Below are 27,237 nucleotides of genomic sequence, written 5' to 3' on the forward strand. Positions count from 1 at the left end.
AAGACAAAATACAACTTTAAAAAAAAACTGGGAAAAAACTGCATAAGGATGTGTGTTTCACTGAGCTATATTTAAACATTGAAAGCACCCAAACATGAATGCATTCCTTTCGTCCCGGTGATTGGCACATCCGGGTGATGCCGTAGAGACATTCAAACCACAAACTTCTGAAGTGTTGCTGGCATGAACATCAAGCCTGCAGACCAAACTGATGTTGAATTATTCTCACACAATACGAAACAAACGCCTGTGCCATCAATGCATCGGTCTGTAAATTCTAAACTCATTTGGTTAAGACAACACACAGCAGATGAGAAACGGATTGAATGCAACATACTAACAATTAACAGTGATGCGCTTGTTGCTAGCTGTACATGTCTGGTTACCAACAGCTATGCACCAATTCCACAATATTACATCACATTTTGGCATTCTGCACTAATAAATAACTGGAAGTGCACTGGTGTTAACTGCTTGTGCGTGTGATTGTGCTTGGTTTGGTTTCCTAACTACCCAAACCGAACAACACAAAGGAGCATAAAGGAGTTAAAATGAGCTCCACCTTAAACATCTGCAGCAGGAATAATGATCCAAACAACATATACATATGTCATATCCATATATAATAGTACAACACTGACAGCAATCATGTTTCTGCAAAATGATTACTTTTATCACTATTGTTTGTACTCCAATTGTCTAATTTTCAGTTTTTCAGTTCAGTGAACGGGTGACTGAAGTCAGGTTGAATGTCTGAGGTGATATGTGAAGGACAGCTGACAGGTGATGGTCAGTGAGAGAGGATCTGGATTGTTAAACTTCATCACGGATATGTAGGTAGATCCAAAGAGAACCAACATCTTCTGACCATAGCTTAGCTAGCAAAGCCTGAGATGTCCGTGTCCGCTGGCCCCTCGGGAAAAATAATTGTCCACCCCTGCCGTAGAGAGTGCGTTAGCCCCTAGACTGTATGTGAGAGGTGGACATAGTCATTGTGACGTCACCCATTGGTTGGTGGACGGCGGTTTTGAAGACTCAAGTTCAGGGATTTGCTGTCGCCATCTTGGATCACGGCCGTGGCCTTGTTGGTTTTTTGCAGCCAATGAACGGAAGTTACCAGATTTGGAATTCGGAGTAGTGACGTAGAGACACCGTATACGGCTCTGATAGTGGCAGCGACCTGTCAATCACAGTAAGCCCGCCCTAAAGCTTACTCCGCTTTATGGTCTGTGACTCTAAATGGACCATCATTTACGAAATGAACATCATGCTGTATTGAAGATGACTTGAAACTAGAGATTGAGACCATAAACTCATGTTTACTGAGGTAATAAATCAAGAGAGAAGTAGAGTAATTTCCTCAGAGACTTCTATACAATCAGACTTCTTTTTGCAGCCAGAGGAGTCGCCCCCTGCTGGCCAGTAGAAAGAATGCAGGTTTAAGACACTTCAGCAGTGACTTCACTTGTCAGAACGGTGAGGTTGCTCTGCCCGGTTAGCCCACCCACTGTCCTCATCTTGAACACAATGTCCTCTGCGCACTTGTCCCAAAGGGAGGTATTGTCTATTGACAGTAACACGTAGTCATAGCTAGGGTTGGGTACCGAAACTCGGTTCCAATATGGCACCGGTTCCTATACGTCCGGTATCTACCGGACCGAAACGCAGATTTCGGTTCTTCCTTTCGGTGCCTGCGCCGATTGAAATACTTTTTTGACACTACTCTGATGACTCCGTCCTGGCAGCAGGACTCGGTCCTCCGCTCCTCACTCATAGTATTATTACAACGGGGTACTTAGCGCTGCCGCTCATAAGCACAACAACACAGGCACCTGAAAGCTTCTTCTTCTCCTTCTTCTTTGAGACCAACTGGCGGTTGGCAAACGACAAATTGGCGCATTACCGCCACCAACTGGTAAAATAAAATAAGTCATGAGACGTGTCGTATTTTGTCAGAGAAGGAAAATATGCTCATATATCTGCAAAATAATTGCTGAAGTTTGAAGCTGTAGTGTGTGTGTGTGTGTGTGTTTTGTATTTATTTATATTTATTGAAGTATACTGTAAACTGTTAACAGTTAACATATTGTTCATAGTTAAAAAGTTTGAAGCTGTAGTTTGAAGCCAAGTGTTTTGTATTTATTTATATTTATAGTATACTTTAAACAGTTAATATATTGTACAATTTGAAGAACAAAGTATCGGTTCAGGCACCGTTTAGGCACCGGTATCGTTTTAAAAGTATCGTTTTAGCACCGGTATCGTAAAAAACCCAAACGATACCCAACCCTAGTCATAGCTCTTGACAGGCTCAATATTTGGGCCCTTGATAACTGGAAAAGGGAGGAGATGTGGAGAGCATCGGCCCACTGAAGTCTGCCCACTGAAGTTTGCACACATCAGCTGTTGTTTGCACTGTTTGCAGCTGTTTACAGCTGTTTGCACACATCAGCTGTTGCCTGAAGTGCTGCTCTCTCAGATTCTTTGTTGTCATGCAAAAGGCTAGTTTTTTTTGGAAATTTGCTTCGAATGCCCGCACAGCAACCACGAGAGAGAGATGTAACACCGTCAATCATTTCTAAGATCGTGCTTGTCAAGAGATATTTCTATCCGCATGATCGGCAGCGCGGGAGAGATTATTCATCTCGCTGAGAGAAAAGTAGACATGGAGAGATGAAATCTGTCTCTTGGCAGTTCTGGAAACACCGTCTGGTCGCACACGGCGAACAAACATGTTCTCCCCCCTTGCTTCTCGTTTAACGTCTGGCCCAGAGTCAAGATGGCCGCCTCCCACACTGGCAGTCGACGAAGTAAATCTGACCAATTTACATACCTGCAAACTTGTCACTTTTCGGTGAAATTCACTGTTTTGAATCAAAAATATATCATCCACGTGAATCGTGTAGCTCCGTAGAGAGGGGGGGGGGGGGGGGTTCAACTGGGCAGCCAGCCAGCCTTTCTCAGATTGGAGTGAGACGAGGAGAAAAGGTGATGTCGTGATCTTTGCAATAGAACATCTTGGACGTGTCGAGTCTTGGCCAATCAGCGTTCAGATGTGTACAGCGTCTTTCCCTCCGTTAAAGTTTAAGTTACGTTATGTTCCGTGACCATTCAGACTTGCTGGGTTTCGTGGTCAGAATAACTTTCATGACCACCAAACATGAGGCCCAGATACTGATGAGATGATGAGGTCAAAGAGCTTCAGGAAGAGGAGGCGGTAGCGTAGGGCTGAGCTGTGAGTGGAGCTGGGCCTGGATAAAGGTGGAGCTGGGCCTGGATAAAGGTGGAGCTGGGCCTGGATAAAGGTGGAGCTGGGCCTGGATAAAGGTGGAGCTGGGCCTGGATAAAGGTGGAGCTGGGCCTGGATAAAGGTGGAGCTGGGCCTGGATAAAGGTGGAGCTGGGCCTGGATAAAGGTGGAGCTGGGCATGGATAAAGGTGGAGGTCTAAACAGACGTGAGTGCAGCTTCCTGCTGTCACAGTGTTTTAAATACATTGATATTCAGGGTATGCTAAATGCAGCCTCTGCTCCAAGGAGATGAACTACAGCAACAAGGGCTCACATGTCCTCTCATCACACTGTTCACACTGTTCACTGTGATGACCACAGCAAGTGGACTAACAGTCCCAATAGTCCCACGTTGCTCCCAAGAACCCTGAAGTAATGAGAGGGTTAAGGTGCCTGTACCTTCATTTCAGCGGGTTGCTAATGCAGAGGTGTGTAGAGATCGCAGCGATTATTTTACTCTTGATAAACTACCTTAGCCAGAGTAGATTATCATTTTCATTTGAATAATTGAACTGGATTGAATGCATATTAATTGCAAATAGAAGATAGGCCACAATTCTAACAAATGTACAGTAACAGTGGAAGTTAATATGAAGACTTACAGTAACAGGGTTCAATGAAAACGAATCACTTTATTTGTACAGGCGATGGTTCTCGCTACTCTTGCTCTTTGTTTTTATTTGACCAAAACATTTGAAAATGAGACCTCGGTCTCAATGGATTTTGTCCAAATAAAGGTTAATAATAATAATAATAATAATAGAGCTGAAATAGTGATTAATAACTGAATAATACATCGTTTTTTGCTGAAAGTAAATGTCATCACTTAATTTTCTTCTCAAAGTACACCAGAATGCTACATTTTAAAGCTCATATTTAAAATAAAATTCTCGGAGCACCCCCCCATACAGGGTTTTGGGCTTGTCGCCTTTTTCACCTCATGAGTTTGCAGGTATGAATTTAGTGGGTCACTTGAGACTTCTCCTCTCCGTCTCCGACCATTTGTTCGGAGCATGTGGACAGGGCAACAGGAAGGGCGAGCTGCGCCTCGTCCTGCTGCGCTCTAATCACTCGCCTCAAAGGGTCTCGTGTTTCCCTCTGTGTGGATGGAGTGGGGGAGGGTGGGAGGGAAATAAAATCCCTCCTCCGCCTCGGCTCAATTCCTGCACATCAGACCCAGACGAAGACTGATATCTACCGTCACCTTCACTGTCCTCGCTCCAGCTTTGGCAGCTCACGCTGAGCTTTTTTTATTCAAAGAAGCAGCAGGATTTCACAAAAAAGAAAAAAAAAAATAGTATCGGCCGCAGCCAGACACAGAGCTTTGCATTCAGTGGGTGTTACTTTCTTTTTGGTTGATTGCAATCTGCTGCAGCGCTGCTGGCAGCCAGCATTATTTTATTTTGCATTTGCCTCCACACAAATTGTCCTTTCTCCGCTCCTCTCTTACCTTAGCAGGGATGCACGTGCTCGAACAGATAAGCTCTTCGTGAGTAATCAGACTTGGTGATATTGGCGCGAACACACACACACACACACACACACACACACACACACACACACACACACACACACACACACACACACACACACACACACACAAACGTCTTATGAGTTCCAATCTCGTATGAGGACCCTCTCCGCTGCGCATTCTCTCTGTTTGAAACAAATTTAGGAAATGTCTTATTTTCAAATTGTGTCCTCCAGAGTCCTCCAGCAAAAAAAAACATAAAATACATGTTATTTGCCTCCTTTTTTTTCATCAGGCACCCCCTGTCACCAAGACGACGTTGTTCCTCTAAAGAATCGGTTTTGCAGAAGTTTTAGTAGAAGGATATGCGTTCAACATATTTATTAAACCCCACAGACACATTTTTGTATGAAACAATAAATATAACTCCTTTCTTGATAGTTTACACAGACACGCCGCAGGGTGCCTTTAGGGTTTGATTAAGTTAGGACAACTTGGTTTTTACTTTCACCAAACTTCATTTAAAATAATAAAATAAAATCAATAAAAGATACTTCCCACTCGGCTGTGGAGGAAATTAGTCGTGCTGCCGTTTTTAGTTGCCACAGACTTATAGATAATAGTGTCATAGTTTCACTTTAAGAGAATGTATATAAGCATATAGGTCATTTTAAGGGTTGGACGAAAGGACCAGTTTTTCTGTTGGGATGAATTTACTCATTACACCATCCGGCCATGCATTATGCACCACGCAGCCCCGACTCCGGGTAGCAATGTTCAGCAGTCTCCCAAGGCTGTTGACATTTTCAACCCGTTCAATTGTCTCCCCTCTTGAGATATGAGACACAGACGAGTCACACATTACCTGGACAAAGCAGCAACAGTTAGCCATTGTTCCGACATAATGCGCAATTAGGTAAAACTCAGGTGACCGGGGCAAGATAAAGCACGTCGTTACAGAGCGCGCCCGGGGTCCTCCGTCTTCCAGCTCAGACAGTAATTAAAGGTCCACAATAGGCGTCCTGGGATGTGCATGGGCCTTTTCCCCCATGGCTAACTGATGGACTGTCTGACTGCCACCGATGCAGCAGCAAATTCATGCAGGAGTCCCGTTTTTTGCAACAATATCAGCGTCCGTCCTGCGTCCGTTTATCTGCATTCTCTCCGATTCTACAATGTCAAATGTGTCATGTTGTCTTGTAACTCACACCTTAAACAGCTTCCGAGTGCCGCTCAGGGCTCACCTTTGATCTCACATGTTCCGTACGGACTCCTTTTTGTCTCCGAAGTGGTCTTAAATCAGCACTCATATTAAGAGACTGACTACCTCTCTCATGTGTAACTACTGGCTTTCTGTGCAGTAACAGGTTCTTGATGAATTGTTTTGCTGATTCTCGAGCTGCTTGCATCTGCTGCCAAGCAACATTAGAGGTCTGTATCTCACATACAGAACATCACGGCAACAACATCACTGACTCTGGGAGCAACTGACTGTGGATATCATTTTCAAAATGATTAAAATGATCAAACATATTGCAGCTGCTGTTGTTCTAAGACCAACAGCAGGAGTATTAATCATAAGTCTGTTCCATAGACTTTGCATAAAGATGGATGACATGACATTGACCCAAGAGTGAAACCAAACATCTCCATTGCCCCCTGGTGGCTGGCTGCAGTATAGGTCATAAACATAAACCCCGCCCCCTCCATGTTAGAGGATGGGAGAAATTAAAAAACAATCAAACTCAGCCTCAAACCGCAACTGCATTTTTCCTAAAGATGGTTTCTGAGATTCAAGGTGGTTCTTATCCCTCTGATGTATGTTTAAGTGTTCATTTGTCGATATGAAGGGGGTGCGGATCACGGTTGACAGCTGTGATGGATCGCTGCCCTGAATTAAGTCACGAAGCACAGGAATTGTACCTTGAGTAGGACCGTGGAGGGGAGCTTAAACTTTAAATTCTCTGTTTCAAACATAAAAATCTGTATTATAATGATCTTCATATACAGACTACCTGTAAAGATCTTATACAGTCTGTAGTTCATACAGTCACTCAGTGTGTCGCTAGCTAGTTTAGCAACATTTCCCACCATGCCGGTATAAGGTTAGCCAGCGCTGTCGACTCACCGGGCGTGATCGTGTCAGTGTCAGCAGACGACGTATCTGAAGCACGAGTCTGTGTAATAGAACATCAATTTGCTCATGAATTGTGGTTTGTTTGGTTAGTTGTTGTGTGTTTCTAGCTAGTAATCACCGCGCAAACTCCGGCTCCAGATGTGCAAGATGGCAGCTCAAGTATTTTTTCTCGCTTTGGGTCTCGAGTGGATACTTTTGTAGGATGGAGAATCTGACAAAAGTTAGCATCATTTTCGAGCCAGCTAATATCAACTGTATGACTTGTTGTTTGTGTGGCTTACAGCCGAGCTCTTTGATATGCTTCCTGCTCCCACAGGGATCACCCAGTGAATTATTGGTCTCTTTGAAGTCATTTTGAGCTCGCGACACACTGCCTATCTCGTGCCGCATTATGCGCTTTTCTGGAGCCTCTGACAGGCACACCGCTGTCATTCCCATTGCAGGAAAAACACAAGTTGTGATATTTTGACAGCACTCTCTCGTGTAGCAGGTGAAACACCAGCTCCTGCCCTAGTTTAGGTCATATTCGGGATCATATCCTGTTCGTCGAGTTTTCCTTTAATTTCTCCCCCGGAATCTATTTAAAATGGACAGCGTCACCATACCCCAACCGTCCGCCTCATTCTGTATTACAAATGCATTTTAGAGACAGAGTGTTGTCTCAGTAGAAGGCCGCAAGAAGAGGCATCACTCCCAAAATTCATGATAAAGTAATGGTGGAGCGGCAGTGATTTATGATCAGAGAAATGAAGAAGAGAATGAATATGGGGGATAAAGCAAGTCTGCTTTTCTTTGAATGGTCAAGTAAAGCTTGTCACATTCTAATGCTAATTTTAGACTTCATTTAGATGACTATAAGCTTTTCAAAAATGCAGCGTCGGCAGTTGTGACGAGAGTGCGAATGCATTTGTAGCTGACAAATTGATGTCTAAATTACATTTATGCATAAAAAAATATCATAAGTCATCCACCTATGAGTTTGTGTTGTTTTTATGTAAAACACTCGGTGAATTAACAACCACGCCGTGGCTTTAGCTTGTGGCTGCATTATTGCATGATGCTTTCCAAGAGCAAAAAACAAAACAAAAAAGGCCTTCGCTTTCAGCTGGCGTTCGTGTAAAAGTAAACCCATGTCCTAGACCTGCTCTTAAAATATGTTTTACAATTTTTATTTTATGTTTTATTTTTTATTTTTTTATTTTTCTCTGTGTAGATCATTTATTGACCCTTGGGTCACATTGTGTTTTTATGCTTTTAAATGTCTGCTCACTTTGTGATACCACTGTCTGTGAAAAGCGCTATATAAATAAAATTCATTCATTCATTCATTTCTTTGTTGTTGTTTTTTGTTTATGGGTGGCTCTATTATCTAGCGGCTCTGTCTCCAAGAGGGCTGGCCATTGTGGTCAGAACAGATAACAGATAACATGCGGGGCAAGGAAATAGATGGATTATGTGGCCTGGGTTCAGAATGTGTTTATTGGGTGGATGAAATGACAGGATTTTCATTGCTATCTCTGGCATTCGCTCTTTTAAGCCCCCCTCATTGGATTTAGCAGAGCTCTCCCTCTCCGTGTCATGCGCTCTCTCTCTCTGTATTATATTCCCACTTTCATTTCCCACCTCTCCTATGTATCTCTATTGTTCTCCGTCTCCCTTGTCTGAGTGTCATATTCCCTCTCTCCGTCTCCATCTTCTCCATTTCCCTGCTCCTTAATGCAGCGGTCCAGTTGGTGAGAGCAGCGGTTTGATTTGTGACATTACCTTTTTCTTTTCCTCTCGGAATAGCACCAAATAGCCAAAGTGCACTCTTCAAAGCAGCCGAAATATATCAGGTCCCAATGTACAACAGGAGTCGATCATTATTTGAAATTACGGAGCATTACGCGTCCCATCTGTTCTTTGATCCGACTGAAATAAACGGCTTTAACAAGTGGTGCTTTTAAAAATGTAATAACCGCATTCAAGTGTTGCAACAGAGAGCTTTTACCTGCCTTGCTATTTACCTGATTTGAATTAGGCTGCAGCTCAAATTGGCCCCTCATCTTGACCTTCACATTCCCAGTTATTGTAAAGATTTGTATTATAGTCCTGAAATGGCAGAGGCCAATGTGTCATGATGTCTAATGGATCCAATTTGTGGTTAAGTAGCATCAGGTTTTTATTTTCGACACATTTGCTTGGTGGAGCTCCAGGAACATTGGCAGCCCCGCAAAACTACATTTCTGTCTTTTTTTACATTTCGAAGATAAGCTGTTCGGTGAATTTTGGGGGATTAACATTAGATGAGCCATTAAAGGTTACTATGACGTATTTAGAGTAAGAGTTTTCTATACAGCCACCTTAAGGCCCTTCGTTACACACCGGGGACACAACCAATAAATGAAACAAAAACACATCAAAACTATCCGACAGAATACAGGACTTCATCACCTCCACAGATAACCAATTCGGCTTCAAAGCCAAACATGGCACTGACTTGTGTATATATGCCTTAAAGGACATTGTAAACAAATACAGAGGTCAAAACTCATCACTTCTTATGTGTTTTATTGATGCCTCCAAAGCTTTTGATCGTGTTAATCATAGTAAATCATTTTTTAAACATCGTGAGAATTCTGGCTTACTGGTATGCGCACCAGAGTATGCAAGTAAAATGGGGTAAAAGTGTGTCAGCCCCATTTGGGGTTAGCAATGGTGTCAGACAAGGGGGAATTTTGTCCCCAATTCTGTTTAATCTGTATATTGATGATCTGTCCAAGCAACTGAAAGCCTGTAATACTGGGTGCATGATTGGAAATACTCTGGTTAATCACATCATGTCTGCAGATGATCTGGTGATCTTTAGTCCTTCTAGCGCTGGTCTTCAGCAGCTCCTCACTATATGTACTGTGTACGGTGTGGAACATGACATCAAATACACCGCCAGTAAGAGTGCGATCCTGATCTGTCGAACTAAAGAGGACAAATGTCTAAACTTCCCTGACTTCAAATTGTCTGACAATAATCTTGGTGTCTGTAGTGAAGTCAAATATCTTGGTCATTTTTTAACAGAACACATGTCTGACGATAACGACATTTCCAGGCAATGTCGTATGATGTCTGCACAAGCAAACAGTCTCTCACGCAAGTTTGGTCTGTGTACAGATGGAGTGAAGATGTCTCTGTTCAGAGCATATTGTACTCCACTCTACACTGCACACTTGTGGTCAAACTACAAAAAAAAGAGTCTACAGAGACTTCAAGTAGCGTACAATGACGCCATGAGAATACTGTTGAAGAGACAAAGATGGAGTAGTGCCAGTGAAATGTTTGTGGCTGCACGAGTCAACACTTTCCAAACAGTTTTAAGAAATCTCATGTAGAAATTCATCTGTAGACTGAATGACTCTGTAAATGGGATCATACTTGTTTTAACCAACATAAGGTTTAGCACCACACGCTACCAGTCCCAGCTGTGGCGACATTGGTACAGCTGTCTCTTTGTAAGGCATTGCTAGGCCTATGTACTTTTATTGTTTGTGTCTGTCTTTTTATGTATCTGTCTGTATGGACCCCGAGTCTGAAATAAAGTCCATCCATCCATCCATCCATCTATCTATCTATCTATCTATCTATCTATCGATCTATCTGTGTTTCCTGGGCCAAGAGGTCAATGAGCTGTTTCAGATACTGAGGTTTGATGAGATGTAACTGGTGGCCAGGAGGAGGAGGAGGAGGAGGAGGAGGAAGACTGCTTGTGTAGCCAGAGAGGCGGGGGAGAGAAAGGAGAGAGGAAGGGGAAGGCTGCAGCTCTGTTGTGAGGGATGGCAAATTGTAACTGGTGGATGGATTTCCATGAAATTCTGACGTTCATGATCCCCAGAGGATTAAACTTTGGTGATCCGCCGACTGTTCGGGGTTGACATTTGTGGTTTTGAGTGAAAAAATCCAACAACTATTGGATGGATTGCCATGACATTTAGTAAAAGACATCTGTAGAGCCCAGAGGATGAATCTTAAGGACTTTGGTGAACCACTGACTTTTTCATTGTGAGTGAAACAACTCAACAGCTACTGGACTGGACTGCCATGAAATTCGATACACACACTCTCCTGTCCGAGTCTAGATGAATTGTAAAGACTTTGGCAATCCTCTGACTTTCCCTGTTGCGACATTATCACGTCAATAGTCTCTAAGTCTTGTTACTTGACAGATGACTGAAACAATTATTTGAATATCAAGATGGTTAGTGATTACTTTATTCTACTAGCTTTGGCACTAGAAGATATATATCAAAAGGATGAGCCTCTTCTGATGAATGGCACGCACCCTGACTCTGATTCATGATCCAATCCAACTGATGGAGGATTGTTCTGCTACAATGTAGTCTAGTTTAGCCTATTCTCCTCCAAGATATATGTGTTATATCTGCTCTTCTCTCCGCTCTTATCTGGTTCGGTCTGGTGTGTTTTGATCTCCCCGATAATACGAGTACATTCCTTTATTTCCCTCATGCTCAGGCAGAAATCAGAACCCCTCCGGACTGCTTTATATTCCAGCTCCGGCTCCTGTTGATGTAACCACTTGATGATAACACCACTCGGCTTCTTTTCCTCACGGTTTCCAATGAGGTCTCTACGTGAGCACTCAGCTTGCATTTAGTTTGAACTATATCACATTGTGGGCATTGGTAAATAACACACATTCGCCTTTACTTTGGGGGCATTTTCAAGAGCGCCGAGGCAACATTTTGACACCAAGGAAAAGAGCGCGAGGACCAGTCCGTCCTGCCCTTTAAAAGAAAACATTGACTCAGCCTCTGACATCAGCAAGGACCACTGATAATAATCCTCATCATCCTGCCCCATCAGAGGTGTGTGTCTTGATATAAACACACTCCATCCTCCAAGACACCCAGTTTGTGTGATGCATTTGCCTCCTTTATAGCAACTGTGCGCTGGCTTGTATGTGTGTGTGTGTGCATGTGTGGGGGTGTATTGTTTGGTATAATAACGCCTGATGAATGAGGAGTCTGCTTTGCTGACTGAGCATCCCATTAACAACTTGGCTCCCCCTCGCAATCCGTCACACACCACACGTACACACAGAATGGGGGTAATCAATGGGATGATTTAATAGCATCTGTTCTTTGTCCCCAGGGGAGTGAAGAGCATTCATCGCTAGGTTTAGCTTTAGAGGCTTTGGGTTACAGATATGGAGGATTTTGGACCAAATTGCTTATTATTTTGAATCGTGTTACATTGTTGACAAGAGAGAATATTGCAACATGATATTCATCGGTCAATATTGCCAAAACACTGATAATGAGAGCCTTGAATCATAGCTCTTTTTTTCAGCAAAGGTCTTTAAGGAATGGTTTCACATTTTGGAAAAGACACATAGTAGGTTTTCCGACCAAGAGTTACATGAGAAGATTGATATGGAGAGCGCTATCAGAGCTGCTTTAGCTTAGCATAAAGACTGGGACATGAGTTGACTAGTTTAGCTATGTCTACAGCTTTAAAACTCAGCCCGTTAAAACACCAACTTCCCTGAGCTTTGTTTACATAGCTGGGCTCAGCGCTGTCATCACTGTCGACGTTGTTAGCCTTGTTAGCACCGTTAAGTTAGCTGCTAGCCGTCTCCATGTGAAGGCAGTAGATACACTTTTAATTTTTAAGCACCTTGCCTTAGTGAGCTTCAGATGTACTGGTAGTTGTTAGTGGGTATTATCATAACTTTGAACAGACCCAGGTTATGTTATTTTTCTTTGCTTTTAGTGTAAGCGTATCACTTTTTGGTTCTTGCATCTTATTCTATTGTCTGGGTGAATACTCGATTCTGATTGGCTGCAGGGTCAATTCCTGATAATAGACACCTCCTAAGTAGTAGTTGTTGGGATCTAAAGGAGCGTGTTTGGGTTATCAGCATTTAAGAAACTGAATTCTTGACATCAATAGAATTATTGATGTATGTAACAATTATTAATGATTATTAATAAAAACGGGGCACCACCCTGCGAACAGGGACCAATAACCAAACGATAAAACTAAGTCTCATAATTAGTAGTCACTCATAATGTCAATAGTCTGCGTATGACTATACATTCAGTGACAGTGAAGGTTTTTAAGTTCGAGCACAGGCTACTACATACAGTCTTATCAAATACATATGCACAAGTAATCACAGACGACTGCTCCTGAAAGTATAACAGAGTTTATTAAATCAAAATAATAAATGATCAAATCAATTAATATTGCAACCAACAAACGTTATCATACAATTTTATATGCCTAAACTAAAGAATGAATAAAATGGATGAGGGTGTATGTCTGTGTGTGTGTGTGGGTCTGTGGGTGAACAGGAAGGAGAGTCTTACAGCTACCGCTAAAACTACAAAGATGGCGGCGTCGAGTGACGCTGGCCAAAAGGGGAGGGGCCTTAAGAACTACAGCTAAAAACTACAAAGATGGCGGAGTCGAGTGACTCGGACAAAATGGCAGTTAGGCTGCTGTATGTAATCACGTGTGCCTGGGCAGCACGTGATGTGAGGCGCTCGTTTCAACGGGGTTTTTCCCGGGGTAGAACTAGGAGCTGTGTGTGTGCGTGTTACGTGAGAGGAGGAAAGAGAAAAAGGTGGGGGCTCATGAATCAAACTTCTGCGTGCAGTCCGCGTTGTAATGAGCCTGAGTTTGCTGGTTCTATCACGCATAAGTATACCGCTGTCGTCTTTGAACTGCCGGTAACATATGCCGTGATAAGCCACGCACCTCAGCTCACTCACAGAGTCGAGTTAATGAAAAGAGAACTTCCACACGGAGTGGAAGACAATGAATGAAAATAATCCCAAAGAAACAGTCATAGCAGTTAATACACGAATACAGCGGCGCTTCTCTGCGCCGTAATGATTGCGCAATATCTCAAATCACGCGACAGTAACTTAAACACACAAAAACACGGGAATATCAACATATAAATGAATGACCTGAATTAAACTTACGTTAATTTAAGCTAAGCTATGCCCAAATGCCAAGAATCTTACTTGTCGATGCTTCGTTGCAACGTTGAAGTGTTCGTGAGCAAGGTGGTCCGTCTTCCTCGTCGGGAAGGGGGACAGGGGGGAGCTTGCGGGTCGGCGCGGCTTTGCAGCGGGCGCGGTGTGTCGCACGGCGTTTGCTGGTGCGGCTTCGGTCCGTCGGCGTGGCTCTGGAGCAAACGCAGGTCCGATCTGTACTCGCTGCAGGGAGGACAAGTAACTTCGGATGAGACGACGTGTCTGCGCGTCTTGCCGGGAATCCTCGGTCACGAGAGGAGCGAGGCTTCGTCGGGCTCCTCTGTGCCGGTTTGTGCACAAAATAAAAAGAAACAAAAAGCAGAGAACGGATCGCTGATGCGGATTCGTCTCGCGGGCTGAGTGGAGCCGTACTCAAAGTGGAACACTGTCGTTTCGTCCAGCGAAATAGCGTGTGACCTGTCAGGGTTTGAGGGTTTGAGGGCCGTTGTTTCCTCGTGGCCAGCGTTGCGCTGGCGGGGAAAGTTGGTTCTTCTGTGGCCTGGACGGGGGGTCCGGGCGAAGAGAGCGTTGCGTGCCTCCTGTTAACCCCGGAGGGAAAATTGGGAAAAAGCGGAGAAGTGTGAAACTGCAGACAGTTTTGTAGAACAGGGGTTGAACCACAGGGGGTCCCGGAGCCCCTTGGCCTTCAGCCAATGAGATGACTTCAGGACCCATAGTTTTGGGGGGGGGGGGGAATTTGCACCCAAGTGTGAAATTCCACCCAGAGGAGGCTTGTTCTCATCAAACTACAAGTCAGGATGAGACCTTTGCTTGAAAAAGTGAAGGCCTGATTCTCTTTGTCCACAGCACATATTTAAGCCATATAGTCAGACCCCAACATAGTTCTAAATTTTAAATGAATGCAGACTACATTTAGTAAAATAGATATTTAGTTTACATTTGAAAACTAATTTAAACATATTACAAGCGATGGTCTCTTAAATTTCATTCGCCATACAACACGCTAACATTACCCTAGGCTGCTGTCGACAGTACTCAGGGTCACTCATTTATTCGTGAAAATATAATTATAATTTGGGGACAATGACATGATTGGATAGCTAGCTTGTCCTGTTGTTAAACATACAGTCAAAGTATGCTTAATGTTTTTAACTGTACGGAATTGTATTGACTTTGAATCTTGCTAGCATAACGTTAGCTTTCTGGCTTATAGCTGATTCAAAGAGTTGAGCACTAGAAACATCTCCCACTGGCAGATCGTATGGTCAATGGTCCGTCCTATTTACTGTAGCAGTGAATAATGTTTCCATTGCCTCATGGGGTGGCAATGATTGTTTCAGGAATTAGCAAAGCCTCAGGGCTACCAGGGAAAAGGAGTGAATTGCTTGAGAAGAAAACGTTACATTTTGGTTGCAAAACGCCTAAAAATACAAATGAATGGTCTTATTTGTTTTTCTTTGGCAAGTGATCGTGGTGTAAGCGGGACAATGCCCTTATCAGGAATCAATAGTCTTCCTGGAGGCTACAGTCACATATGTCACACAGACCATAGGAGTGGCAATGATTTTCTTCATCGATCTCTTTGCGGCACATTTTCCAAAATGTCAAACAATCCCTTGAAATAATCATCACATGCTTAAGTTTTTGGACAGCCTGCAGGCTGCATTAAATGTTACTGTCATGGATTCATAGTGAACATATTAGTAATACTTTACTGGAATAACTGACTGGGCTATAAGAGTTTTTAGGATTCCAAATCAAGCAGATTTTACAATCATGCAATCGAAGATATAAATGACAACTCCGCCTCCATAGACAGGGTGAGGGGGTTAACCCTGCGGCCCAAGAATCGTAAAAGATGTGACTCTATAGCGGTGAACAGTATTGAACATGTGTCGGAGAAGCTCCAACTGGAGGAAAACACCCTGACTAACAATTCACAGTTCGTGGTTGCGCTGGAAGGATGCCATTTGATTGAAAAATATTGACTTTGAAAAGGTCTGTTCCACAATATAGATATGTTTCTTCTTAGACATTTTGGCATCGACTGCACTCTGTATACTTGCTTCATATTCTTTCCCCTAAATGAGCACAAGTGAGTGTAAAAACCTCCCACCTTCGGGTCGTAGTGTATCGAAGCACAACTGGGGAAACTGCAGCACATGGCATCAATCCAGCCCAGATAATTATGCAAAGTAGCACAATCGATTCTACTTAAAAAAATGTTTGGCAATATCTGTTGCCGTTTTTGTTCATGAGCATTTTAATCCCAAGATGTTCCACCGTCAGCTGACAGTTATTGACAGTTAAGGCAGTTATTGAGCCATTCAGAAACTGGATGACTTTTTGATTCATGTTTCAGGTGCCTCAGTCGTAGGCCCGCTGTGTTGACTGTCAGAGAGTACAGCAGGTACATTTGAAAGCAGCATACTCACCTTACGGCTCTTGGGGATGAGCATCTAGTGGAGCTGTATATCGGGTATAACAGGGTCTGCCACTGTTGCAGACTGCTGCTGCCGACAATCGGTACGGGTGAAAAGGCATAAGGAAAGCTGAAAACAGTGGGTGAATGACATCATCAAAGAGCAGCTAAAAAATTGTCGCTAATTGAAGTACCTGAGAATTATGTTATGCATCACCCATCATGTCAAATTCCTTGTATGTTGAACATACCGTGGCAATAAACTGTTCTCATTCTGATTCTATGTTGTGCCGTTAATGCTAAATTAACGAGAATCCACTGAAAAGAGTTGAGTTGATGGAAGTGCTGTTATAGTGTTGCACCAACAAACAAAACAGTGAAATGTCGTTTTTTGCTCATATTTCTAATCTTGTTTGCCATCTGTTGTTTGTCTCTTGCAGCTCAGTGGATGAGAAATTTCGCTGGAACAACCAAGGTAACATTTCCTCTCAAATGCTCTCAAATCATACACTCTGTCTGGTGCTCTATTGTGTGCATTCCGGCACTGCACACTGCTGACTGTGCTTTAAATTATATTGGTAGCCATTGTAAAAAGAAATAATCATAAATCTCCCATCATGCTCTTACAGTGTATTAATGCAATCCTGTAAAATAACTAGTTTGACTGCAGCGTTTTAAAATGCTGAATCAAACTCACTCTCCGCATTGAAAGCTAAATAAACAAAAAAGGCTTGCTCTAACAGAAAACAACTTTCAAATCCCCTCACGCCTTCTGACAGCTGAGTAAAGGTCAAACAGCATCTCCACATAATTCGGAGTATTTAGTTTAACCTGTTTGCAGAGCCAGATGGGAATAGGTTTTCCATAAAGCAGAAAACAGGAATCAATGAGTGCGAGGCCTTTCAGGTGATTTGAAAGTCAAATGAAGACACCTCTCGGGGCTTGACAACTTCTTTGACAGCACTTTAGTTAAAAAAACATCCACTCATGCCTGACACCTAGGTCACTCTCTTCCCCTCTTTGTCAGCCATGCCGAGATGTGTGGGGCGTTGAGAGCAGATTGATTGCCTGAGTGCAGGGTTGGCGACCTTTGCCAACAAAGCGGCGACTAAAGGTCCGTGGTCAAAATGTGTCATACCGACAGGCTTTCTTCGTCCGCTGCGGTCTTCATCCGTCCGCTGCACTGAAGCACCGACCACCGGGGCCTGTGAGAGAGAGTCAATTTTCTCTGTCACAAAAAAAAATAAATCAGACCTGTTTTGATCTCGGCATCGCTCACAAATCATTAAAAACCCATCGCTTTTGGATCAAGCAGGTTTGAAAATGAGTTCTGGCTGGAAAGGCTGAGAGTAATTCCGGCGTAACGCCGCAGACGGCACTGAATTGGAAATGTTTCCCCAACAGCATCAACATAATCAGTCTGCAATGGCGTCATTCCAAGTCAATAAAATCCGCCTCCTAGATCCACTCAAAGGGCCTCTGCTTTTACCATCTCTCTCTCTCTCAATAAGAGATTAATGTTGCTCCTCAGACTCATTTGTAAGTTGTATCCCCCTTGGCAGCCCTCTCTAACTTGGAAGACACCGGGCATGTTGTGTGCCTGGCTCTGGCAGACAAACGGCCTGGTTTCTAAGTACAAGGCGGCGTCTCACAGACCTAGATCCTGGATTTGTTGCTGGATTATCAGTTAGGCTTTTTATACCCTTGACCCAAAGGGTCATCCTCACACTTAACTCCGTGATGAGACACGAGTGGGGCCGCTTCTTCGGTCGCTAATCAGTGGCTGAATGAGAATGAATTTTAACTTACATGATCTAATTGTATCTTCATGGGTGAGGTGTGGAAAGGACAAGTAAAAGTTCACAATATCAACTCAAACGATCAGAGACTAATGTGCAGATAATTGTAAAGACAATAATGTAGTTTTAACCCCTTGAACCTTTGGCTGTCTAACGAGATTAACACTACAAGTCTTAATTCATTGTAATTAATTGCCATTAATTGTTATTTTCAAAATAAGTGAGGCTACTACTCAGAAAGGCCATTCATTTGCAATGTGTCAGTGGTGCTATGCAGGCAAATCAAAATGATTTGCATATGTATTTGCCTACATGTTTTGAGAACACAAACTATCCGCATGTGAATAGAGACAGTTTCCAAGCATTCCATGGTTGTTGATGGGACATTCTGAGCAAATTGTTTATTAGCATTTATTAGTCATTTTGTTTTTATTTCCAAAACCCTATCCTGGACAGTAAGCATTGCTAGCTTAGCACTCCTTTTTTAACCTTCATTTCTTCGGGGTGAACCTGCACTGCAATGTCACGCTGCATTAGTTCTCTTGTGCACAGACAACAATCACTTGGTTTTTTGAGAAGGAAAAAAAAAATTTCAAAGCATGATGATTACGAGACACGATGTAAAGGTCTGTGCATGGTGTGTGTTTCCATTGCCATTATGAGAATTATGTGTTTTGGGAAGAATTGTGTGATTTGGGTTGAAGACCTTCACTACTTCCATTGAAATAGCCTTCACAAAGCACATATTCTTCAGTTCATTTGTGTAAACACAAACACCCGTTTTTGCAGGAATCCCCTATCGGGTAAATCCAGCCATGAGTGTGGCTAAAGTCCCACGCTGCGCTGCAGGTGGCAGAAGAAGCTGCGTCTTTGTTTCAAGTCGTGTTTTTTTTTTCTTCCAATTTTCGTTCATGCAGATGGACAGAAGGACATCGAGGAGGAGCTGACGACAGGCTTGGAGCTGGTGGACTCCTGCATCCGATCGCTCCAGGAATCGGGCATCTTGGACTCACAGGACACGTCTGCAGGAGACAGTAAGTTGTTATGACGCCGAGGGTCCGAGAAGGATCGTGTCGAAGAGAATAGATCAAATGCAATCAAAGACCATGGGATGGGTATTTTGCAGCGCTGGAGTCTCCAGGTCTTTTTAGTGGAAAGTCCTTCTTTGAATAAACAGTGAAAAGAAGACAATTCGACCTTTTTTTATTAAATTGAATCAAGCCAGAGAGATACATTTTTTTCACTCAAGCACTTGTTCTAATTAGGATTTTCTACCCAAAGACTGCACAAGTGGTTGTCTTTCATTCGATTTCATCACATTTTCTGAAAGTGCGACTTGAAAAATATGAAATCATTTTAAGTGCAAGTAAAGAGTGCTGATCAACATGTCTGTTAGTGTGTCCAGCTTTATTACATTCTTGCTTTGATGTGAGGGTCACATATCCTACCTTTTCTTTGTCTGTTCACCCACGGTGAATATTTATGCTCCATGCTACCGAACACATTTAAAATCTTTCAATGAATCCTCTTTTTCTGTGCTTCATGTGATCTTTCCCAGGTTCTGGCTTTTCAGACCTTTTTGGAAACCAAATGCAGAAGCTTTCATCAGCTGGATATATTCTGAAATGGTAGTCGAGCAAAACTGAACTTAATTCATTTTGCAAATTTTGTACATCACCTTAAATCTGCAGTAACGGATTTTAGCCACTTGGGGGCGGCGAAAAGCAGCTGTAACACAACAAGGACATATCAAGTTCTAAAGCTCATATGGCAGATGTGTCAGCAAGAAATTTCCTTTTTATATATCCAGCAAACTCGGAGCAACATTAGCATATATTTGAAGCCAATGAATACAACTCCAGTACGATTTTACTCTCCTTGCTCTGTTTTAGTTTCCACTAGAGATTCTTGTGTGGATGCATAAATCATCCACCCGCCACCCACAAAAATGTATTAATTCCTCCGATTCATTTTGCTCCCCCTCTCTACTAGATAGGCTATTGTTTTTTAAATTATGTTTTTAAGTCTGTTGATGTATGACTGTTTTCTTCAACGATTCATTTGAATGATTAAAAAGCTGCTGTCAGTAATTGTAAAAGTTTCCATGCGCGCAGTGATGTCAGTGCAGCAAACGACGTGGGACATTTAAGCAGCAAAACTAAAAACTGTAGGCTAGCTAAAGACTTGACAGACGAAACATACGTGTAGCATATGAGATAATTAATGAGGGTACGGATCATAAAACTCAAATCGTATTACACTGTAAAATCACACGTTGTGCGGAATGGCCGTATGCAAAACGTGGATCCCAGTAGTTGGTCAACTGCTTGCATACATCTATTGAACCTTTTTTTTTTTTTTAAGTGTTGCAACTGCCGCAAATTTGCATCGTTTCCAGTATCCATACTGGCAACTGTGAATTTTAAAGTTCCACAGCTGTTGTGTTGTTTCAATTTCAGAGTGCAAACTAGTTGTATATGAGAGCTGTCGGTGAGATCCTGAACAACTCCCTGTGACTCCTCTCATCTTTTCTTTTTTTTTTTGTGTTCGGTCCCAGGGATGATACCCATGTCTCATGTATAGGCGACCCCATGGGAGAGAGGTAGCTGTCAGGAGACATGCAGAGCCATGCCAGTAGTTTAAAATGCTAATTCATCCTCGCTGGGGTGTCAGCTGGCCTGCTGTTCACAGGGGCAGATAGTGGAGGCACACACGCACAAAAAAAAGAACTAAAGTGCAAGCAAGAGACAGATGGAGAGAGACAAAGGGAAATATGAGAGAGCAAAATCACCCAAACAATGTAGCTTTCAATTACCCTTACCCCAAACATTGACTGTCCAATATTGATCGTCCAATCATAGCTTAGCAACTACAACTCAGCACAGCGTTGGATATCTGTACATGTCAAAGCACGGGGCTGTAGGAAGACAGATACTCTGTATTTAAGTGTAGGAAGGGTGGTGTCTTTTTTTGTCATTTTCAAACCTCAAAGCTCAAGAGCAAAGCTGAAAGGAATGGATTATATAAACAGAAACGGTTAGCATATCCAGGCAACTAGCTTATCACCTCACCGCAGTAACAAAGTGTTATTTCAAAAGTCAAGGAGCAAGTCATTAACTTACTAGCATCAGCACCTTTGGCTTGTGGGGGTCACAGGCTATGTTACGAAAAAAAAGAAATTAATAATAATATTCATGAACAACACATATGGGCGTTACTTAACACACATGAAAAGAAGCCTTAAACCCTAGCACGTATGACAAGATACACACACACACACACACACACACACACACGGCAGCAGAATCCACTCCTTTACTCAAGCTGCTGAGCAGATCAGTGCGACACAGCGACAGAGTACACCGAGAGTCTTCATGCTTCTTACCGGTGATGCTCGCCAGTGTGCATGTTAATCTGTGTGTATACGACTACGTTGCCCGCAGCTACAGACAACCGATGAAATATTAAAATGTGTCAACAGAGAACGCTGGTCGTGACGCGTAAACGAAAAAGCCACTCAACAACTTTTAGCGCGTGTACGTGCGTGACGGATGATACAGGTTCACGAGCCCGAGCGGGTCTATCAGGGCCACAGCTACACTCGTGCAGGTATTGTATTATATATATATATATATATCTTATATATCTATATATGCAGATATATCGAAAGCGTTAACGGAGCAGGAGAGAGCGGGATGTGCTTTCAACTCTGAAAAGATGATTGAAATGCACAGGAAGAGACCCTCTCACAGCACCCCATTGCTTTCCTGCTAATACACACACACACACACACACACACACTCATTTCCGCTCAGATGGATTCAGTGGAGCCTTCAGGTTTTTTTGCCATCTGAGCGATAATGTATTTATGAGGCCCCCTTCGCTTCCCTGAAGGCTCCGCTACCCACATGAAACGCACCTAAAGTGGCAAAGAAAAACTGAGGAAAACATCCCCTGGCTTTGTGTGCGCGAGTGTGTGTGAATCCATCCGAAGCTGGCGTGGAGTACCAATTCTTCCATTGCATCACGTGTTTCTGCACGCGCAAGACGGGCCTCTATGGGACACGGAGGCCTTTGACCTAGTAAACTCACCCAGCTTAATATCACATTTGTAAATAATGCGCAGTCACCAGCTACACTGCCTACAGGAGCCATCCGCTGCACTTTGAGTCGACGTTTTCACTTTGGTCGAACCGAGGCAGTTAACTCTGTTGTACTCGCATTCATTCACTCCTCGTCATAAAAAAAAGAAATGTATTGTATAACATGTCGGACGTAAACTGGGTTACAAAACGCCTTCAAGGCCACAAACTGAATAAGTCCTGACACAAAGACGGACTCTTACAGAATCAAAAGTTACATAAAAGCAGCTCGACAGAACTGAAACCTCTCCCACCCTGAACCCCGGCTCCTCTCGTGTCTCTCTCTCGAGTTCACAGAGAAGATACGGTTGTTGTCTCGCTGTGGATTATTCATCCAGTGCACAGGCACTCTTTGTCCTTTTAATACTTCATGAACCTTTCCCTTCCTTGTGCTTCTCTCCTTCCATCAGGACAAGGACTTCTGTCCCAAAGCGCTTTGCAGCTCAACCACCAGGATGCCTATACAGCAGCTGGTTACCATAGTAACCAAGGGATGGCGCTTGGGGAACCGACCTCGGGCCGATGCGGGCAGGTCGGAGGGGCTGTTCACAGCTACAACCAGGTACATCCTGTTTTCTTTTTACAATTACTCAACACCTTTTCTCCTTTGTCCATTTAAAATGTTATCTTCCTCCCTCCTTCATTTCCTTCTTCTGGCTATTCACCCTCTCTCCTCTTCTTCATGCCTCTGTCTTCTGCTCCACTCACTTCTCACCCACATTCCTTCGTACTTTCTTTGTCCACCACTTTCCTCTCTCTCCTCCCCCCCCCCCACACCTCTTGCCCCTCTTCATCCCCTCTCTCATCTCTCTCGCCCTCCCCAGGTGACATCCAACCGTGTGGCTGCCCACTTTGCGGGAACCGACTCTGCCTCCCAGTCCCAGAGAGACTCGTTTGCCCAGCTGGCCCATGGCAGCGCCTTCCACATGCCCGCTGACATCATATCTGCACCTGCCGGACCCCCCATGTATTACTCCTGCGCCACTTTGCCTGCGCAGGTACGAAATCCCTGAAGAGGTTCCTGTGATGCTTCTGTTGTCTTTCAGATGTTTTCTCACCTCCTCACTCCTCATCGCATCACCGTGCTACAACAAAGTGGAACCAAGGAGTTTGAGTGTTACTATGGGCCTGTTTTATTGCCGTTATTTATTTTTGAACAATAAGGCTTTACTGAAGCTTTTGAAAGGTTTGAAAGGTGGCTCTGTAAAGTTTGACATTCAGAGCTACAAAGGAGTAGTGGACAAAGTGTGTTTTTATTAAAGCATACTGTTGTGGTTCACGCTGGATCACCCCTGGAATCCGTTTTAAAGGTTCGACAGACAAATGTTGCCGCGCAATCGATCCAATCCAAGATCTACTTCACATCGAGTGAAACAACTTTTGTGGTTGTTGGACAGGCATCAATTGGAGAAGTACATTTCTTGAATAAACTGTGTGCAGCCAGGGACTGAGCTAGCAAGCTTTATTAACTTTCCATAACCCTTCAATGGATGAAATGATGTACGATTCTGAGAACATGAGCGGTGAATCTAACCAGACAGGTGCCCTCCTCTGCAAACAAGCAAGCTACGAGATCGGGACAGCTACCATTTATTAGCCTAACAGTTTCCTTTAATAAGAAACCTTTTTTCTTCGTTTGTCTCCCAGACGTGTCATTTAGATCCATCATTATCTTACAGTACATGCGAGTCCCAGACTACAAAAACTGCAGCAAAGCGGTTATGGCTGACTCTTTCGTGCTTTGCTGGCAGATGTAAGAATCTGTAAACCACGAAACAAACACTGTAAGATAATGTCATGCTTATCTCACAGAGTGAACTCTTCCTCACACATAGTCTTGATTGGCAGAAGATCACACTGAGGCAGATGCATGCTTTTTACGACTACAAACACATGGTACGTCAGTGTTCACTGCAGTGGTAGCCAAACCGTGCCGACTCTTCATCGATTCGACATTACCGCTCTCTCGGTAGCGAGTGAAGAAATAGCTCATCCTGCATCTTTCCTGCAATTAGTAGAATGGGTTTGTGAGATCAGACACCAGACGGGTTTTAAATTCTGCCCTCTTAGGCTATGAATTACTATTTCATTGCTTCTCCCTCTGCACTGCGCTTCATTCCAGACTCTGAGTTTAGAGATTTCGAAGAACACGTGTAAATCTTTACTTTGAATGAATCTAAACAGATTCACTGCCACCGTTCCCCCGAATCCTCAGCATCCTCTCTGCAGCACATGTTGACCACGCTCCAGCGTATTTCCCCAGTGTTTGGAACTTCATTTAGCGGCCCCAATTGCTTGCAGTCAGATTACATGTTCATTTGGTTATAAAAAGTTCGGAGTCATCCCTTCATGTTTGGTCTGATGACTCCTCTTCATCAGGTTATCGCAGAGTAGAGTCTCCCCTCCGGTTTTATCCAGCTCCGGAGAGGGGGGGGAGTTCATCTCTCTGAAAAAGAATGATATGAACAAGAAGAGCGGATGAATATTTAAAGTGAGTGACGTTCCCCTTGTAATGAAGCACAACTCCTCTGTTGCAGCGCGTGAGCTCCCCTCTGCAGGCCGTGGGATCCCCGACCAAGCTACAGCGCCTGGGATCGGCCTCCTCCGACATGCCCAGCTACGCCACGCTGCAGAGGGTGTCCTCGCCCAAGCAGTCGCCCAGTCGACTCGCCAGGTCCTACAGGTTGGTTAAACGTCCGCCCGGCCACTGGATTTAAAAAGGGGCTCATTAATGAGCTTGTGAGGCTTTTTGCATGGTCCCAAAGCACAAAGGCATGTGTCTGCTGCTCAATAACGATTACTTGCTTTGAAAAGCAGTCTGTCTCACAACAACAATGCCCGGCTGCTTGTATTCGTCAGGTTAGTGCTCATACTTAGGTCGTCGTACTTCGTCATGCCTCCGTGGGCTGAAACACATCTTTGTAGCACTGCAACAAGCATCGCAACAGATGTATCGTGACATGTTTGTCTGAATGCAGTGTGAACACGGTTAAAACGGTTAAAGCAAAGACCTAGAATACAAGGCTGGAGTCTATATAGATTTCTGTCCCTCTACACTTGTCTAGTGCCTGAGTGAATGCATTGGGCTCACACATTACTGCATGTCAACTTGGAAATCTTTCAGAAAAATGCTGTGTCTCTAATGGGTCTGCCTCAAGTCAATTAAAGGCAGTAACCGTACTGGTTCGACAGAGCTCGTTGCATTGAATGGGGGGTTTAATGCGCAACCTACACCCAATAAATCTTTGATGAATCTCCTGAAGCACAATATTTACATTGAAAAAGACAGACAGCGTTGAATCCATATGGAAGTATCAGATTGCTGCTGGTCCGGTCGTGACAAGCTCATGCTGCTTCGCCACATATCGATCAAAACGGACAGAACTTTAGTTTAAATTATAGAATGTATATGATGATGTCAGTGTGGAATAAAGTCCTATTTATAGTTCATTCATCCATTATTAATCTGCCTATGACCCCACAGTCTGTACGTGTGCACCATGTACCGTAGTGTGGAGAGAAACACGTCCGCTGTCCATGTCAGCGTTTGTTTTTTGGACTATATTCGCTCCTGAAGATGATTTAACAACCTTAAAGCTTCTTAAGGGGAAAACAAAAGGGGACAACTGTTTGTTAAGGAGTTCAAAAATCACTTCAGCAAGTTAACATTGCACTTTGATAAAGTAAAGGAACGTACAGGAGAGAAATTTAAAAAAAGAATGGTCAAAATCAAAGGCTTTCAGAGAATATGGGTCAAGCTCCAAAAAAGCTGGATTGTACATTTCCCATAATGCAGCTCAATAGAATCTTTAATTAGTGCCTCCCTTGTTCTGAAGCCGTTCCATTCCCTCCCCCTGCAGCACCTCATCGCCCATCAACATGGTAGCCTCGGGCGGCGCTGGCTCTTCCTCCCCCCTCCCCATGACAGCCTCCCCAGGGGGGAACCACACCTCGTCGCCCATCCACCAGCTCAGCTCGGTGGTGGGCAGCTACGCCACCCTGTCGCCCAAGCGCATGCTGCATCACATCGGAGGAGAGAGCTACAAGATTTCCCACGAGCTGTACGCCAACGCAACCCTACAAAGGCCTGGGAGCCTGGCGGGTAGAGGTCAAGTCAACTTCATTATTACTGTTTGAATGGTAAACGATTGAATGGACTTTACTTGTAAAGCGCTTTTCTTGTCTTCCGACCACTCAAAGCGCTTCAACACTACATGTCATCCTTCACCTATTCACACCCATGCGCAGGGACTAGCATGCAAGGTGCCTCCTGCAACATACAACATTCACACACCTATGGGAGCAATTTGGGCTTAACTGTCTTGCCCTAGGACAAATTGACACGGACTAGCGGAGCCGGAATCCTCTGATTGAAGGACGACCCCGCTCTACCTCTGAGCCACTGTGTGGATTGAGTGATATGCAATATCATACATACATTTCTGGGGGGAATTGTTTATGTGAAATGTATTTGCTATATATGTACATGGTCCCAGTCAGCTGCTATATAATAACATTTCATTAGTGCACGTTAGATAATAAACAAACTTATTGATTGTGTCATTTTTCTTTTCTTTTTTCATCGGATTCCTGAACTTGGAATTGCTTTAAAATTTGTTTTAATACAATTGGGTCGGTGACATTATGATGGGTTGTCTCCAGGGCCTAACTTGGCATTTGGGAGGCAGTTCCATTATGTTTGTTCATGTTAGTTAAGGTCACTTAAACTCACTTTCCTTTTCATGTCTAATTGATATTCATCATCAACATGAGCAGAAGGATTCAAAAGAAAACTTATCACCAAATATTTGATGAAATTGGCTTGATGTTTTATCTAAAATGTATTGGATTGCAAATGCACTTGTGAATTTCTGAATTATTAATGAAAACGTTTCATTGTCTCCACTGAGCACCCTTACAAACACAGTTTAAAGTGCCAGAGTTTGGCTTTGTTTTTGTCTTCTCAACAAGTGAATTTGT

At 43.5% G+C, this 27,237-nt stretch overlaps 1 protein-coding gene across 1 annotated transcript in view; it reads left to right on the forward strand.

Annotated features, from left to right (window-relative positions):
• LOC306788906 (catenin delta-2-like) overlaps positions 1-27,237 on the forward strand; it is a 152,236-nt gene that overhangs the window by 67,986 nt on the left and 57,013 nt on the right. The window contains exons 4-9 of the mRNA XM_079284613.1: positions 16,757-16,791; positions 19,033-19,149; positions 22,668-22,819; positions 23,082-23,255; positions 24,795-24,940; positions 26,118-26,365. Of these exons, the coding sequence (XP_079140739.1) occupies positions 16,757-16,791; positions 19,033-19,149; positions 22,668-22,819; positions 23,082-23,255; positions 24,795-24,940; positions 26,118-26,365 (872 nt within the window). The remainder of the gene's footprint in view (positions 1-16,756; positions 16,792-19,032; positions 19,150-22,667; positions 22,820-23,081; positions 23,256-24,794; positions 24,941-26,117; positions 26,366-27,237) is intronic.

This window comes from Melanostigma gelatinosum, assembly GCF_949748355.1.
Source record: "Melanostigma gelatinosum genome assembly, chromosome: 15".
In the NCBI taxonomy this organism is placed as follows: domain Eukaryota; kingdom Metazoa; phylum Chordata; class Actinopteri; order Perciformes; family Zoarcidae; genus Melanostigma; species Melanostigma gelatinosum.